This window comes from Planococcus citri, chromosome 1 (assembly GCF_950023065.1).
Source record: "Planococcus citri chromosome 1, ihPlaCitr1.1, whole genome shotgun sequence".
Lineage (NCBI taxonomy): Eukaryota > Metazoa > Arthropoda > Insecta > Hemiptera > Pseudococcidae > Planococcus > Planococcus citri.
The window spans coordinates 41,935,445-41,954,034 of NC_088677.1; the positions used below are offsets into that span (position 1 = coordinate 41,935,445).

The 18,590-nt window shown below is 35.0% G+C and overlaps 1 protein-coding gene across 2 annotated transcripts in view; it reads left to right on the forward strand.

The window, feature by feature from the left end:
- The window catches only part of LOC135832015 (uncharacterized), a 70,838-nt gene that overhangs the window by 2,443 nt on the left and 49,805 nt on the right, over positions 1-18,590 (forward strand). Inside the window, exon 2 of one of the 2 annotated variants that reach the window (XM_065344958.1) lies at positions 11,840-11,909. The exons of the other annotated variant lie outside the window; for it this stretch is intronic. Within the exon in view, the coding sequence (XP_065201030.1) occupies positions 11,872-11,909 (38 nt within the window). The 5' untranslated portion in view covers positions 11,840-11,871. The remainder of the gene's footprint in view (positions 1-11,839; positions 11,910-18,590) is intronic. 2 annotated transcript variants of the gene reach the window in all.

The following is an 18,590-nucleotide window of genomic DNA, read 5'->3' on the forward strand; positions in this document are numbered from 1 at the left end:
CGAGCACCTGAATAATAGTAGGGAGGACATTTTTTTATTTGAAAATTCATTCTCATTTGTGTTGAAATTACTTACTTACCATCTTCTGAAAACTTTTACACGGAAATGTTGGAGAAAAAACTTTTGATACAATTTTCGTTGTAAAAACAAATAATGGCCGTTTTCTGACTTACCAACTTTTTTCTCTTTCTCTCCATTAAGAGAAAATACGTGACTGCATGCATCTAAGTATTAAGTAGGTTCGTAAAGTAAGCCTTTTTAAAGGTGCAATCCCACACGCGACGACGTCATCATGAAAAAACTGTCGTAAATCTTGTGTTATTGAGAAAAAATAAACATAGTAAATTATTTAGAAATGAGCTGATCGAGAGCAAAACTGATCATTGATGATGGATACTTGTGTGCAAATGTAGCCTATCAAGTATCTGTTTAAATATTGCTAATGATAAAGAATTGACTTCATTTTCAATGCCGTTATGTTAGTAAACGATTTAGGTAAATCCCATACTTCATTCTATACCAACTATGTTTTCATACAAATAAACTCACGGATTTTCATTTTTTTTTCAATCTGATTTTTCGCGAGCTTTTACCCATAAAAGTATCAATTGTTTTGAAAAGTAATTTTTGAGAAATAATTCTAGATTTAACATATCGTTGGGCCCCCATTTTCTCCCTCTCACGTGCCAAACACTTTCTAAAATTGGTATCTAAACTCCAAGTCCAAGATATGAAAAACTGCTTGAGTTAGGTATCGTAAATATCGAATAGGTATATTTATTCTAAATATTTTGAAATAGGAAATACCTACTCGTCTTTTGAATGATTCACGTGGTTGGAAAAATTTGAATGTTTATTAATGCGGTTTAATATAGTTTCGTTGTTTTTCACTCGATTTAATTTTTTCCACTTTTATACACTCATGTTGACATTGTTGACTCATTCCCTTATTTGATTCATCCTTTATCTGCAGTTCTTAATTATTTGCGGTTATAGACACTTGAATTTACCTTTATGTTTGATATTTTTATCACATAAATCATGTATATATAGGTACCTTATTACCTATCAACAATATTTGCTCACTATATTTTCAATTCTTAACTATCTAAAAAAAGTTTCCGTGTGGGTAGGTAAGGTATATGCTTATCTATTGTGCAAGTGAAAATACGTGATTCCAAACTTTAACTTTAATTTCTTTCTGTCTCTCTCATAAAATATTTTGGACTGCGCCCTCCTCCCGCAGCTATTATTATAAATTTTTAATTTGAAAAAAAAAATTATATCCGTGTACTTACACCATATTTTGGATTGAGCAAATTCAGTGAAAATAAAAATTATTTCGGTCGGATGTAGTAGGTAGTACGATGTGCAGTGACCTAAAAGACATTTTTTTAAAGAATAGCAGGTACCTAAGTGTTTTTAACCGACAGATTTAATGTCAAAAGTATTGGTTTCAAGTTTATACTGTTATAATAACCTTTGAGGGATTTCGTCAGTGAGATTTTTTCTCTCAATTTTTTCATCTGATATTGATTAAGTATCGCGAATTGATTTATTATGAAACGCATCAATTAGACAGATTTGAAATTTGTGAAAATGCCACATTTTGAAACATTAAAATGAGTAATAAAAAAGTTTGGAAGTAGATAATACCTATCCTATTTTTTTAACAGATGATATTTTAATAATTATTTTAGGTAGGTAAATGTAGTCCTCTATGTTGCGTTTTCTTTAAGTTATGGGAGAGGGAATAGATGGATTTTAACTTGCTTTCAAACTTGAGAATAACATTCGATTTTTTTTATAATAAGATAGCTCTTCAGAATTTTTATTCTCAAATTGCTATTCAATGCCCATCGTTTGAAAATCGTGTACAAATATTTCATCGCTAAACCTGAACCATGTGGGTAGTTAGAATCATGTGCTTCAAAACAAGATGTGAGTGACTGTACGAGTATATGTACTTATGCCGTAAGAAGGTATTATAAAAAACGACAAATATACCTCACCTACTTACTTACTTATTTCAAAACGTTCCAATCATCTCCGTAATTGAATATGATTGAATTTTTTTACCGCCTAAATAAATACACGCCTAAGCTCTTGATATGATTAACCAGTAGGTATTTGTTAAAGCAAATTGACTAGAAACTTACGTTGATATCATGAATAAACTAAAACGATCAGTAAACATCTGAATAACAGCATTTATCATTGAATTTTTTTTGGCGGTTGGCCGGATTAAGGTACGCGGGGGTCGTGTGTATGACCGCCAGGTCGGGTAACATAGCCAATTTGTACTTTTTGGGAGAATCGTTATTGCCTCCCGCTGTGAGGTCCCTCCTCTCTCTCTTGACCTTGCAGTGGTAGTAGACACCTACGACTACCACATCCATCCCTTATACTTTGGCCAAGGGGTTTGATGGGAAGGTATGAGAGCAAATCTTCCTTATCTAGTGTGACGTTATTACTCGCAAATAAGTACCTATATAAATTTTTAGGTGAGGTGCTGCTAACGCCGTAGATACCTTACCTAGCTATAATCAATGCGTAAAAGTTCAGGCTTGCTTGGAAATTATTCGTTTAGCTTGTAAAAAAAGTTAAAATTTCCCAAAGGTGTAACAAAATAAAGAAAGTTGCTTTAAAAAATTTATGTAAGTAATGGAGTTAAATTTCCGAGCCGAATTCGATAATGCAAGTTAGGGGTTTTAATAATTTTTTGAAGTTTCTTTTCTTTCTTTTTTTAAACTTCTTTTGCTCAGAAATTTTGAAACTTTTTTTACCAAGTTTTCTTTTTTTTTAAAATTGGGATATGCATAAGCTCAATCGAAATTACACTATAGTTACTAAGTTCAAACTTAATTTTTAAATTAGCTGGTACAGAGGTACGTAATCTTGAAAATGAATGAAATCCATTTTAATTATCATGTCATGGGATACTTTTGAAAAATTATATTTAAAAAAAAAAATCTTTCTCAGATTTCTACAGAAACGCAAAAAAAAGTCGTTGTAATCCTATTTTTTCAAAATATTGATGTTGAAAGAACAACCATTTTCTAGATATGCGCATAAATAATATTATGTAGGTATATATATTTTTTGGAGTGAAAAGGGGGGATTTCTGACCGTGAAAATCCTTTAACATGGAAAGTAATTTAAGAAAACACCAAAAGATGTTTGAAAAAATGAAAGAATATTACTCAAAAATGCACTACAAAGCAAAACTTCAAAAAGTTGAACTGAATTTTTTGATTTTTAACGAATTTTTAAAAATTGAAATTAGCCGTCCATTATTACGAAAAAGAAATCAAATTAAGTTAGAAAACACGAATTTGATGTTCCTACTTCCTACCTATACTTTCCCTATTTTCAATTTTCTGGAGCCCTTCTAACTACAAATTTTTTAATAAAAAAAAAAAAATACAGTATGTAATTAGGTAACGCTTTATTATTTACGTATCTCGAACTCAGAAACAAGTCTGTGGGTTGAAAATTGTTATTCTTAATTGAAAAGTACCTATTATCCACCTATCTACTTACCTATCTACTTTTTTTCATTTTCTAAGCAACGTTTTTCCATTTCTTCTCATTTTTGAAGGAAGAAAGAGAGGGTGTTTTTCTATCCTGCAGGATGCTCGTTTGCGTATGAATTAAGAAAACAGAATGAAAGGAATGGAATTTTCCATGGGGTGGAGCTACCCATTATCCAGGTAAGCTTATGAGATTCGCAATTAGAATTGCTAAAAAACTGAATGAGACATTGTTGCGGTTTTCTTTTTGGTAATGCTATGAATATGAAATTACGCTTTGCTTTCCTACCTTAGATGTGCGTGACTATACCTACCTAAAATGTTTTGAAATCAGATAGAATTCTACATACATACGTAGGTACCTACGGTTATATGTTATATTGAGATTCATATGTCAAAATATTTTCGTTCGTTGATGGTTAAGGTGATTAATTTTAGTTATCTCGGGGAAATAATACGAATCAAAATATGAATAAATTTGTTTATAGTAGAACTAGGAGCTCGACGAAAACTCGATAAATTCTTCTAAAAGTATGTATTTTATGATTCTACGTTTTGCACAATTTCTTGCCGGCAAAGTTTTTACTCTTTATACCATTGAATTTGATTTTATTGCTTGAAATAAATCTGTATCTAATATAGCTTTAGCTACCGTAGATACCTACCTAAATTTGATAAATAACGGAAGATGCTTGACGTTCATCGAGATGTAATTGAAGTTCGTTAGCTAAAACTTTTGAAATTGATAAGTGGAGGTAGGTATATCAAAGCTGCAGTAATGAATTATTGCTTTTCATTTGGGTTCCTACATTTCTCGCGACTTTTTCATGGAAATAAAATAGAACATTTTCTGTGGGTAATTAAGAAGCTATTTTCAATTAGGTAACTTATCAATTTTCTAATTTCTTCGCGTCAGCAATGAGACTTGACGCTTTTTATTGATTTCTTCGCTCACTATTTCTATGTAGGTACCTAACTACCTATGCTAATTGCTGATCATAAATAAATTCGTTCGTTCGTTCGTTCCTTATTTCTTTTTTAAATTAAGAAATGGCTATAAGTATGTATAGGTACGTGGTTTTTTATACTTGCCTACCTAGTTGATTAAATTGATCGATATGATAAAATTGTAATCATACTTATAGGTATACATAGATAGGTACCTACCTACCTACAGTCTTACATACATATATAAGTACTTCATAGTATCATTGCGCATTAATGGTACATATTTTTCTTTCATAGATGTACGTTTCAAAGCAATGCCTCCCTGATTAATGAAATCTACTCTCTTTTACATAGAAAAATTAAAAATAATCGTTTAATTGTCAAGAAATCATACGAATTTTTATAGATAGGTACGTCTACGTACCTAGTACCTACTACCTATCTATGTTCAATGTCCGACGTTCGCAGTACACAATTCATCTTATTTTAATTTTGATTCTTTGATTAGTCTTCGACTTGCATTATTCTCAACGCAAAAATACGAAGGTACTCGTACATTGATACGATGTAATAGAGGTTCGCATAAAAGGTTTATTTTACACGTTCGTAATATATGGGTGCTTATTTTCACTACATTTTTAGATTAAGAATATACTTCAAAATGAGATAAGCGATTGAGGAACAAAAGCGATCAGAATAGCCTAATACTATTGTTTCCATTCAGTTTCGCGACCGGATTCCATAATCTGGTTTACAATGAGTGTAATCCGTGATTTGAACGAATTAATTTGTACGTTTCTTTTGTAAATAGGACAGCTTTGAATGTTTCAAATTTATTAAACACAATTCAGCTCACCGTATTCGTGGTTAATTTTCTCGCAAAATTAAATTATAATATTCTACGTTGGTAGGTAATAATTAGAAATTAATTAAATAGTCGCGTCATTTTTTCCCAGTATCATTTTATAATGATCTAACAATAAGACGATTCTGTGCTCAAATAGGTAGTTATCTGATTTCTGAAGAAATATGTACGAGTAGGTACTTCTGATAATCTCCAAAAGATAATAATTCGGAATTTTAAAGTCGCAATCAACTCTTTGATTTTCAGAAACTTGGTTTATATGTAGGTACCTAAGTATAATTCAAAATCATGAGCAAAAATGTCAATGGGTGAGATTATTTCTTACATCTATGCCCTTGAAATAAAAGCCAGACAAGAAAAAATGCACTCAAATGTACTGTTGGATTGCCTCTTCCACTAAAGGACACTTTGTGTATCAGTCAGCATTTTACGAAAAACAAAATGATGAAATAAGTATATACCTACTGTATTTATAGGTTCTTACATTAAAAATTCGTACACGATTCGATGGTCAATTGTCGTAAACGTTAGTTAGTTTGGCATATAGAAATAAAATTACGGTGGACTGAAATGTAATTACGTCCATGCGGACATTTAGGTCAAAAGAAACCATATTAAAAACCCGACTGAAACGCAGTCATTCTATAGGTACTTTTAGGATGCTAACAAATCAAAAGGTAGAAAAATCTTCTGGGAATAAAGTTTCCCTTGTTTGATTTCTGCTGAAAAAATTACGTACAAATGATACTGTTGGAAAATTTTTGATTAATTTATATAGGCCATTTTATTTGTTTGTTTTCATTATGTGGAACTTTCTCCATTAAATATCAATTTTTTCAAATCAGTGATTTTTTTTAGGTTGTCACTCAAATGAAATAAACATATTTACGTATATCAAAATCTGTAGGGTGTACTTGGTCAACCACCCTTTCTTCTAATAAAAATATGGAGTACATATATAATTTTCAAATTAAAAAAAAAAGAAGCTGTTTTTGATTTTTATCAAGCGCGTGTATTTAGCCATGACGTTTGTACGTATACTTACCCGATTTTCATAAGGTAAAAACATTCAAAGGATTCGAGTAATTTATTAAAATTACTGCGAATAGTTATAGGTAGGTTGTAGGGACTCGACAAGACATTGATAACTTTTCATGGAAGCAAAGACTGGAAAATAATTCTACGAGTAGAATACCTAATTACCTACCCACTTTCACAATTTTGTTTGTTAGGTACTGTTTAGGTATTATTTTTAATTTTTCGATATAAAAGAGTAGGTACTACCTATTACATGTTTACCATTGAACTAAGTAATTGTTGTGTACATACGATGAATGATTATGGAACATGTTTATTTAATGTTAATATTTCTATTGTAATTGTACTTGTAGAACCATACCTAACAATCAAATTAGAGCTGATTCATTTACATATCATTGCATATCAAAACATTTAGGTAGATACCTACTTATAGCTATTAATTTGATAAAGAATTGTACAACGTAGGTAGTTTGGTACATCCTATGAATTTTCTCGTGTAATGTGATAGATAGGAATGGTAGGTAATGTTAGTGTGAAAATGCGAATGCAATAATCTATTCACCGAAAATGTCTATGCCATCATTTTTTGTAAGTATATTGAAATACCCACCGGCAGGTATGTAGGTACTTTAAAGATGAGTCTTGTTTAAATGCTCTACCGTCAATTTAAATTAAATAACGAAAGTATATACTTGCTTATGTGAAGTATTTTGTGTCAAACTATACTTTGAAAGGTTTCTGTTAAAATCATAGGTAATTTTCATTCTGTTGACAATTTATCCAATACACGAAATATAGGCACGCATATATGTATACCTATAAGGAACATTATAATGATTACCTGCTGGCCTTTCGACTACTTTAGTGAATATGTTTTATCGAATGAAAATCAATATTTTTAAATTGGATCAAAAATGAATCAAACTGTTACGCAGCTTTCATGGTGTAGGTACATACTTATTTACCTAAGTACTTAAATACTTGATTTAACTGTCCAAAATTTGAATGTACCTACTCGTATGAATAAAACACCACAAAAAACCCTCACAATTAGGACTAAATTTTTAGATGCTGAAATACATTTTTCATTGAATTTTGGTGGATATGTGAATGTTCAATAAATTGTTTAGCAGAAAATGGCTTTTCCATGCTCATAGCGATGAGATGTGAAGTTTGAACATTTTACGAGTATAAAATGTATAAATTCAAGATTATAATTGGTCCAAAAATTGCTACGTATGTATAATTTAAAATTTCGACCGTATAGGTCTCGGTACCACCTGTGTCTCTACTTATACCTACTACCTAGTACCTACCTACAACCTATATACGTACTCACATTTCCATATTTTGGATCTGCGACTAAAGGCGCTAGTTTTCTTTGATAACACTGAATGTTCCATCCTATCTTTAATCTTTTGAAATTTTAGTGTGTAGGTATAGGTGGATAAAAAAAGCAGATTTAACATTTTATTAGGATAAGTACCTATTCAATTGCTATAGGTATCGTTTCTGCTGAATAGTGAATTATTCATTCTTTGAAAAATGTTAGTCAACTTTTTTTTAATACAAAAAATATTTCTTAATACTTGAAAGCTCTGGCTTCTCTTAGGAATAAATTTGCTCAATTTTTTGGTACTGTCCGTTTTCATCTTATCGAATAAGTTTTGGTCAATTTAATTCCCACTAGGTCAAGTGTCTCTCTTATTAGATCATTATTTTTAGCTAATTTATTTTATAGGTAGGTACATACATTTGATATTGATTTAATGAAGAATTTTTCGAGTACTCACCTACTCGCACTTTTACCTCGATTAATTTCTTTTTTCCTTTTCAATTTTATTAATGAAGGTGACGAATACCTACTTGAGTTTACCCTCTTGAAAATGATCAATTGTTTAAAATTTTTGAATTGAAAATGTTAAGCTGGATTGTAATATTTAGGTATTGTCTAATTTATAACCTACCTATACAACCTAGGTCATGTCTTCATGAATGCAAAAGGTGGTCATTCAATCGAAATCTCCTTTTTTCTCCCTTTATTTAGACTGATTTTCTTCAGAACTAATGAAAAACTAAGCTTAATAAGTAGGTGTATGGTCTACGATGATTCTGAGATTTAGATTGGAACTATTCACAAAATTCGTTAAAATGAGCCCCTAAGGAGTAAATCTCCGAAAGAATGAAGGGGCGCGTTCTACGAAGAACGATCTTGCTTTAATAAACCGTATTGAATTAAAATTTCCATAGCTAAATAGTTACGTAGGTAAGGTACCTAACAAGGCAAGTCCGAAGGGATGAACTCACCAAATGAAATGAGAAACATTCTATGGCTCCTAGGAAATAATAGGTCCGCGATGTCTTTTCAAAATTTTTTTCTAAAACCTAAAATCGCTCAATAGACTCTTGGAATTTTAAATATACGAGTATTCTATGTATCCCCCCTTTTTTTTTGTAATACATAACAGTAAAGCTTAAAAAAATTGTTGTCGAATATTTTTCGAAAATTATAAAAAATATAAGAATTTAAACATGAATTGGTAAAATGTAAATTACATTGAAGTTTGGCTATTCGATGCTTGTCGGCAATACACGTTACGAATTATACATATAAATTTCATTTCTTTCGCAATTTGTATACACACTTATTATGAAAAATCGTTTATTATTCTTCGATTATAATGTACTCGCATATATGTATACAAGGTGTCCCGGCACAGAATAACGCCTTTTCAACAATAGCATAGGCAACCAATCCTGTTCACAAATATTATTACGATATGTTTGTCTGCACTGGGATGGCTGGGGCTGAATTTTACTCGCATGAAAAATTTTTGTTTTTGATTTTGCGTGGAAATTTTGACGTCACGTCAAAAGTTGCGCTATATGCAGCGAAGCAGCATTGAATAGCCAATTTTGTCTAGATTCATGCCAGACGAAAAGTCTGAAAAACGTATTCAAAAGTTGGTAATTTTTTCCATTTTTCTTGAAAATCTCAAAAAAATGTCCCACTTGACAATAGATTCGCCGCCCGAAAAAGCCGGTGAAAAAGCCGGCCCAAAAATGACAGTAAATTTGCCGGTAAAAAAACGCCAGCCAAAAGCGGCTGTTTAAAGTGGCTGATTAATTCATTAAAACGCCGAAAAATCTACCAAGCTACAAAAAATTTCTAGCCCAAGGTAGGATCGAACCCGCGACTCCTGCGTGGAAGTCCAGAGCGCTCACCATTCAGCTATCACAGCAACAATAAAATCTTTGTTTTCAAGTGGTATACATGTACCGCACTTCGTACTTTCCTTTAAATTTTTTGAAAATGAGTTCTGAACACAGGTTGCGCATGTGCATTGTAATCGGCAAATCAACAAAATAAAAAACTGCTGCTTAAAACGCCGGCTCAAAAGCGGCTGTTTTTCTAAAAGTGGCGGAAAGCGGCTGATTTAAATGGCTGATTTTATAAACTAGCCGCTTCTAGCTGGCGTTTTTTCACCGGCAAATTTACTGTCATTTTTGAGCGCCTTTTAAGTGGCAGATTTACAAAAATCAGCCGGCGTTTCGGCTTAAAGCGGCGAATCTATTGTCAAGTGGGGTACTCTTGACGCGCGTATTATTACGAGGATTAGGTATTAATGATTCTTGAAGGAGGAAAAATGCTCTTCCTAATGGCAAAACCATGCGGATAAACCCTTTAAACAGGTCAAAAATAAGCCACAAGTTGATTTTAAGGCTCTCAAATTAATTTCCATGCCTTTTACATTGAGAAATCTTCAGATTCCGTAGAAATGGAAAATCACGCTGAGGGCTCGAGAATGTCCCAAAAAATGGTAATACTTTATTTACTGATTCGCGTAATAGGGGGGACTGCGTTGGAGAAGACACAGCAATTCCAAACAAATTTCAACTCCAGCTGCCTACAGAAAATTTGCAATAATTTGAATTTTCCTCCCAAAATACGTCCACAAAACCACTCAAATATGGATAAACCCTAATTCGAATTCATTCATTGTAAAACCATATTTTTTCGAACTATGCACAACACAATTTGTACCAAGTCGAACACTTTGTCCGGACCCTCCGGGCATGGTACGAACCAAGCCCGATGAAAAAGTAATATTCACGCTTGGTCCGGACACTTCGGAGATGGTACAAAATTGGCTGTACCAACCTCGAATTGTACAATTTCGAACTTGGTACCCAACATATACATAATACTGACTAGTTGAAAAAGGATAAGATTTTAAACTTAGAAAAACCACTTTCGAAAAATTTCAAAAAAAACTTTTTTTGCCTTAAAAATTAGTCAAAACTCATAAAACAACGTAATATACAATATAAAATATAAGTAAAAAATTTAAGTAGGTACCTAACCACTTGCAAAACTTTTTATGCGTTTCGACCAATTTTTAAAACAAAATTTTTTTCAAATTTTTTCGAGAGTGATTCTTCAAAATTTAAACCTTTATACCTTACTTTCAATTAATCAAGAAAGAGGAGTGGGGTTTCGCCAAGAAAGAGCATTTCCCCCCCCCCTTCAAGAATCATTTTAATCCTCGTAATAATACGCGCGTCAAGAAACTTGGAAAAATGAAAAAATTACCAACTTTTGAACACGTTTTTTCAGACTTTTCGTCTGACATGGCTTATGATCAACATACGAGTATTTTCATGTGACTAAAATTCAGCCCTTTCAAATCCCAGTGCAGGTAAACATGCATATTTGTGCTCAGGATGGGTTGCCCATGTTACTGGTGAAACGGTATTATTCTGTGCCGGGACACCCTGTATATTATTAAGAAGGAAAAAAATAGAAATAGTAGAATAAATTCTACTGCACATTATTCATTCTATCGTCGACTAAAAAGTGATTTTTTGTAATTTTTTTTGTAGCCTACTTACGGTACATTGAATCGACTCTGCGATTATCGTATTTTAAAATGTACTTATACTTTTTCAAAAATTCCGCTGAATTACTGAAAAGAAAGTTTCTATAAAAAGATGTATATCTTCGAGTGGTCGCAATTTTTGTCGGTGTAGTTCGAGATGTGGATTTTTTTATTTGCTTCTAACGTGTAAGTATTCTTTGTATGAGACGGTTTTCTGCAGTTTCTTATTCACGTATCAGATTCTTATTCTGCGGCGTTCTCTCAGTTTATAAACATTTTAATTCAAATCATAAAATTCGGATTTTCTCAAAATTTTAAAAACATATAATTTTTAGTCGCAATTATTTTTAGTCTAGGAAAAAAACAGATAGGTTCATGAATCGTGTTATTTTGTAGGTAATATAGGAAATCAAATAGTGCTTTTTCAGTTGTTTGCATTACAGTGACTTGGCATCATATGGTTATTTTTAATAGTCTTTTGATTCAAACCACAATTAATCTAAGTGCTTAAGTACTTACCTGTTGATAATTCATTTATACCTACTAAACAAAGTAAATTAACATGTGTGTAGGTAATTCAAAAGAAGAAAAGACATGCAAGGAAATGAGTGACATGATTGCATCAATGGATGGAGCGAATAGGTAAATGGGCAATTATTACAAATACATATAAATTTACATTTCAACCTCACACATTTTCTATTTCCATGTCGAGTGATTTTCGATTAAAAATACTTAATGCTTTCTGTTTGTGTAGTTAGCTAATCGAATAAGTACTATATCGAATATAAGAGTAAATGAGATCTTACCCATTCATTTAATTGAATATCTACTACCTAGTAATATCAAATAACTTGAGAACGGAAATGTAGTTTCTCATGTACAATAGTTTTATAATTTGTTTTGAAGACTATATAAATCGTGGTAATGTGGGCTATTATAAATTCAAAATTACTGATATATAATAATTTATAATTTTCATGCAGAAATGTAAACCGTAACAAAAGCTATCTTGATGAACTGTAGCTAGGTAGTGGGTACCTTGTGTGTAAGTTACACCTTGGTATCCTACCTTCTAAGGTTTATAGCTTTGTTAATATGTATAAAATAAATGTGTGCCTCTGTGCCGTGTCGCTACCTATTAACAAACAAAGCGATCAACTTTCATACAGGTCTGTCTCACATAAGTACCTACGTCTACGTATTCTACAAACGTTACCTAACTAAAGTTGAAAACTTTTCCGAGGATCTAGGTAGCTAGTATATGTTTCCTTTATTAAAAACTTCTTCTGCAGGTAGATTGGAAACAAAAATGATAGGTAATCTCTGCCGCAGAAAATAACTCTAATGTTTTTAATTAGAAATTTTAATTGAAAATAACGTATCGATGCTTCGATATGGGCCAAAAATAAATCAAGTTTTTAGAACCATGCTTATTTATACTTACTATAGGCTACGCTATAATTAGGTAGGTACCTACCTAATGTTTATTGTTTTGAAACACCGCATAAAATATGCAGGATTTTAGAGAACCACATCAAAGTTGTCACGAATTTTGATGGAAATGGCCTGCATAGGTGAATGCATGAATCTCAAGTACCTAGTTACTTACTATCTAAGTAGGTACCTATTGGAACTGAGTCAATTTCTCCCAGAATAGGTTGGGTGAGAGGGCTGGAGTAAAAAATAAAACAAGTTTTTTTCGAAAATTGTATGTACCCCCTTTCTGAGGACTCATCTCCCCTCTAGAGATACTTCCAGATGATCGAAAAAATGAAGTGTAAATATAATGATATTATGTACCACTTGGTGATACTGCATAAGCTGAATACTCTGAGAATATTACTTACCCCGGCCAAAGGCTATACCAATTATATCACACAATAAGTCAAATGTAGTCACGTGTAAGACACTTTGTATTAAATGTAAAAGAACAAACACAATTAAATACCTTTAGAAGGTTTATATGTATCAACACGATACTTACACTTAAGCTAATTAAACAATAATTAAAACTAATATAATACGCTTTCTTGCCAATTATGGCTATAATACACCACCGAGATTATATCGCGTCGACACGTCCGATCACTACGTACCTCAACAATATAACAATCGGCCGCAGCGCCGCTCCGTGGGCTTGTAGCCCTGTGTCGCGACGCGTGATCAGTGTTACCAACACATATACTTAATCCTATATAACCCTTACAGGTCCGGCATATCTCCCCTCTATCATATGCCCCTTCGTGGCTTTACTCAATGAGTATAACCAGTCGTGGAAAGCACGGATCAGAGAGAGAAAGATATGTCGAAGCTGTAAGGCTGGTCCCTGTGGGAGCAGTCTCTGCCCCTCGTGGTGTTCCACTGCGGGAAATTCGAGGCAGAGTAAATCCAATTTTAGCCCACTGTGCACGTAGCAATACCCCCGAAGCTCCCCTTCGCGACCCTGCACCACCCGCTGTCGCATCCGAAGATACGAGCAACGAATAAGGACAGAATACACGAAGTTGAAAACATCGGGTAAGTATGTACTATCTAGCGACAGAAATCAAGAATGAAGACGTTTTTTCTAAACTACTAATTTTTTCAAACTCCCAAATCGAAAAGGATAGACGAGACAAGAATCAAACAGGCGAACCGAAAGTTGTATGCTGTGCATCAAAGTTGAAGGTACTTGTCGTCTACCTGTGGTAGTATGTCGTGTCGAGTATGAAAAAATTACGAAAAACTTAGAACTTCTAAACATTTACCAAAGTTTACAAAATACAATAGGAAATAGGACTGTATCGATGCGTCGAGAATACAAATCTTAAAAATAAAACAACTGACCAAAAATACGCATCGTAAAAACAAATTGTCAAATCTTACAAAATAAAACTAAATCTAATCAGTCCTTTCGAAAACAAAATTATAGATAAACAAAAATTAATCAGTCTGTGACCGAACAAAATTACATGTAATCAAATTATAACAATCAGCACAATATATAAATCGAAAAATGCAACGTAGTGGAATATATCGAACCAAAATACAGATGATTATCGTCGGATGTTAAAGTTGACTTCTTCGAATACAGATAACGACGTTGAAATAAAACGTTGGCGGAATGTTACCTCGCCTTGGTTGCGATGATGCCAAGTCAGTGGCGACTACGATGATATTTCGACGATTGCTGTTGAGAAAGTTGATTAATAAGGTACCCTGTGGGTAATTTTTATAAAATGTCAATTTGACATCGCTGCGCGATTATGTTAAAAGGTAATTTCGACTCATTTTTTGCAATTTTACGTTAGTCCACTCGATTTTGGAAAATTAGACAAAGTTCAAAACTACGAAAAATGAATAAGACTTCGAGTGGAAGATTTTTTAATGAAAATTCTGGTGAAATTGGCCCCTAGGTTCAAACCTTTTTTGAATTTATCAGTATCTACTTTTATTCGGATAGGTACCTACAATTTGGAAGTTGAAATTATTATTTCAAAAATGGCCAAAATTTCTATCTTTTCTGAGTCGTACGTAGTTGTTATTTTTCACCAGATTTTATGTATTAGACTGTGTCTAAGTCGTGTTTACGATTGTATCGTATTAGCTCTCTGGCATGTCAGCATCTTCGTGGTTGATTGTAGCGTTTGCGCTTTCTTTGTTGCTATTCGCTTCGCCTTGTTGGCGTTGAGGTTTCGGCGTACTAGTAAGGAAGTTTGCTGCATTTTGCGACTTATTCGGCGATGGTCCTGTGGATCCTTGCGTCGTGTTTATCGGCGCCTGTGGCGTACCAGGGTTTGACGTTGACGGGTATTCTGAAAATGGAACCGTTCCTGGTTGAACAGTCGTTTCCACTCCTTCCTCCATTTTCTCAGGTGTTTTTGGACTGTGTCCAGTGTACTCAGTTTTTCCATCTCTTACAATGGTGAAAGCTGGTTTATCGATCGTTGGGGGTAGCCCTTGGTGTTTTGCAACTTGATTGTTTCCAAATGGTTGCATTTGTTTTGTTTCAGGAGCATGTTGCTGAATAGTTTGATTCAATTCGTCGCAAGCTTGATTGAATCTGGTAGTCGAAATGTTCATCATTTGTTGTCCTCCAGGTATATCAACCATCTTTTGTACCGTTTCCGGTGTGGTTTCGATACCTTCCATTGCAACATGTTGTTGCGCTTGTTGCGCTTGTTGAGCGTTGAACTGCTCCAAGTTAGCTTGACTAAGTCCCGCGTTTACGAGTGTATTGTCGTTAATTCCAGCTTGTTGCTGACCAATCGGTATGTAATCCGTTCCTGGGCTTTCGAATTGTAATTCGGCTTGTTTTTCTGGAAATTCATCGTCCTGTTGAACGAAATGTTGAGACGATTGCGAGTATTCCGAGGAAGTATCATCGTCGTAATATTGGAAGGCGTCTTCTTCCCCTTCGTTCTCTTCACGTTCTCGCTCTTTCGGATCTTTCGGGGGCATGATAAGATCGTCGCGGATTGCAAATACGTAATCGTGATAGACCTCTGGTTCAAACCAGGGTCCAAAATCGTCCATGTTTGGTCGCATGTTGCCGAAAAAGTTTTCAGGTCCCATTATCTCTACGATACCGTTGTAGGTTCTCGACCAGGAGTCCGTGAAAACTTTCGTATAAGCTGCTACCAGCTGTTCATTCTGGTCGGGAAAATACATTAGTGGCATAAGGTAGATTTCTCTAACCTTATACTTTCGCATTAGTCTTAATAGTTCCGCATAATGTTCGCGGAAAGTCGTCGGTGACATGCCATTGAACATGTCCCAGTTTCCAATTGAGTACATGACTCGAGGTGGTAAGTTTTTTAACTTAGTTAGGCAGTCGATCAGGTCGACAATGCTCAAATCACGTCGGTAGAGTCCTGGGTGTAATGCTTGTAGCATATTTTGTCGAAGTCGAAGCATATATTGGATCATTCCCCAAATATATCCATCTCCCATCATTAGGACGTCTTGAGCTGCAACTGCAGTGTATACGCCGTTCGCGGCTTGGTTGTGGAACGTCGCGAGGAGTGTGTATCGACACGGGTAAAATTGCAGTGGAAAGAATGGATATAACGTCGTTGCTTTTATCGCATATCGTCGAAAAAATCGATCGTGTTCTCGTTTTGTCTGTGCGAAAGGTCCTTTACGTTCACGTTCTAGTTTGCTTCGACTTTTTGTCTGTTGTGTGCGGTAAATGCTACGTTTCTCAGTTGTAGGTACGTGTAGCGCAGGTGGTATCAATTTGCCTTGATCGTCGTATTGTGGTACCTGGTCCATCACCGAAACGTGAGGAGGTACCTGGTCAGGTCTGGCTGCTGCCAGATTTACGTTGGCATTTGGTGCCATTTGCTGCTGTGCTGCTGCGGCACGTTGTTGGTTTGCTTTCGACATTCGAATGTTGCCGGGGGATATTCCTCTTGGTAGCCGTGGCGGCGGCATTTGATGTTGTAACATCTGTTGTTGTGGATTGTAAGTTGGAGTCGGAGCTCGGCCTCTTATCGTTGGGTTCGGAGCAAAACTCTTCTGAATATTGCCTGTTGGCAATTTTTGACCTTGTGTACTTTTTAGCGGTGGTCTGTATTCATGTATCGGACGTTGAATATTTTCGAAGTCCGGTTGGATTGCGGCTGCAGCTGCGTAGGAAGCTGGTGACGATGTTGATGTACCAGGTTGGTTTGTGTTGTCAGATTGAACTGATAATACGTTAGCAGCTGTGCTGAGAATGACGGATGCGTCGTCAGCGTTTCTCGCTGGTGTAGTCGATCTTGATCGTGATCGCCTTTCATTAGCTTTAGATAAAGCTAATTGGTAAAGACTTTTAGTCTTAGCGAGTTGAGTTTTCGTACTCGTAAGTTCTGCCTGTAGCTTCGCTACTAGAGCTTGGGTTTGCGCAATTTGTTGCTCACTCGTGGCGTGACTATCCTGCCAGAATTGAGCTTCAATTTCCACCGTCTAGTTTGCCAGCGCACGTAAATCTAGCGCTTGTAGCGTTGTCTGCATTAGGTGAAATTGTGAGGCGTAAAGTGTCATGTTACACTGATCACGTGGGCAGAGGACCATTTGTTGTCCGTTGGCGCTTGCCTCGGTACACATGTCTCTTACGCATGCTGCGTGGAATACGTGTTTGCAATCACTTGTTGCGAGTACGGTGGCGGCTTCCTTTAGGTCTGCCGTGATCGCCGGTTTGAAGATTACGAGGCGGCATTTTTCGCACGTTAATGCTGGAAGCGCCGACATCTGTGAAGCAAAATGAAACGAAAAATACGCGATAATTCGGCACTTGTTCACGGATGTTTCGATTTTACATAAATAAAGTCATGCATTAAAAAGCAGAATAAATATGTGTTGTTATTTACACTCACCGTCTTCGTCGTTATTAGTACTTTTCGTACTTGAAGTTGGCTCGTCTGGTCCAGGTTTGGCCTCTTTCACGATTTTTCTCGCTACTCTGATCCAATTACCAGGTTTGGTGGCAAGTCCGAATCGTTGTGTGTGATATGCACAAAAGTCGCGATTTTGCGTCGCTAGCACTTCGGATTCGTCAATGTTCGGATTCGTCGACACTTTCCACTGTGGGTCTATGTCCGCGAGCCGTTTTTCGATCGGTGGAAATTCGTATACTTTCTCACCTTCCGACATTCGCACTCGCGATTAGAAATTAAGCTTTCGAGCTTAAGAGTATACAATAAATCGCACTTTACACAAAAGTATGATCGTGACTTGAATCGCACGTCTCACTACCGAGCGCACTTTGGATTCCGAAATCCTTTCGCATAAAGTCGCGAAAAATGTTTGGATTTTTCGATAAATCACAGTAAAAAGCAGTTCGCGAAGTAATTCGCACAATTACACGTCAAAAGAGACACGTTTTATAAAAACTTTCAGCTTAAAAGGCAGAAGTTCGCAAAAGTACACGAGCAAGCACATACCCGAACGGAGAACAGAACAATAATATTCGTAAAGTACAGCGTGTCGCTCGATGCAGCCGGTTGTATCGGCTTATCTGAGTCCCCCACCTACCTACTTCTTCTACGTTCGTAGTGTTGGGTTGGCGAAAACGGCGCCGGTCGGGCGGCTGGTTGCGAACCGATCGTGTAAGTGATGTGTTTGTAGTGGTAACTACGATAAGTTCTAGGAATTTCTGCTGTCCAATTGCAAACGTGTCGAGCTATGCTCGATTTCGATTAATTTTACGTCATATTTCAGTTGCTAATTAATATTTCAAAATTCTGTTTCGATAGAAATGTTCCTAATAAATCTGTGCATCTTTTAGTATAAGAATATTTTTCCTTTGTTATGTAATTTTAATAAAAACTTGTTGTTTTATGTGAAAAAATCTAGTCA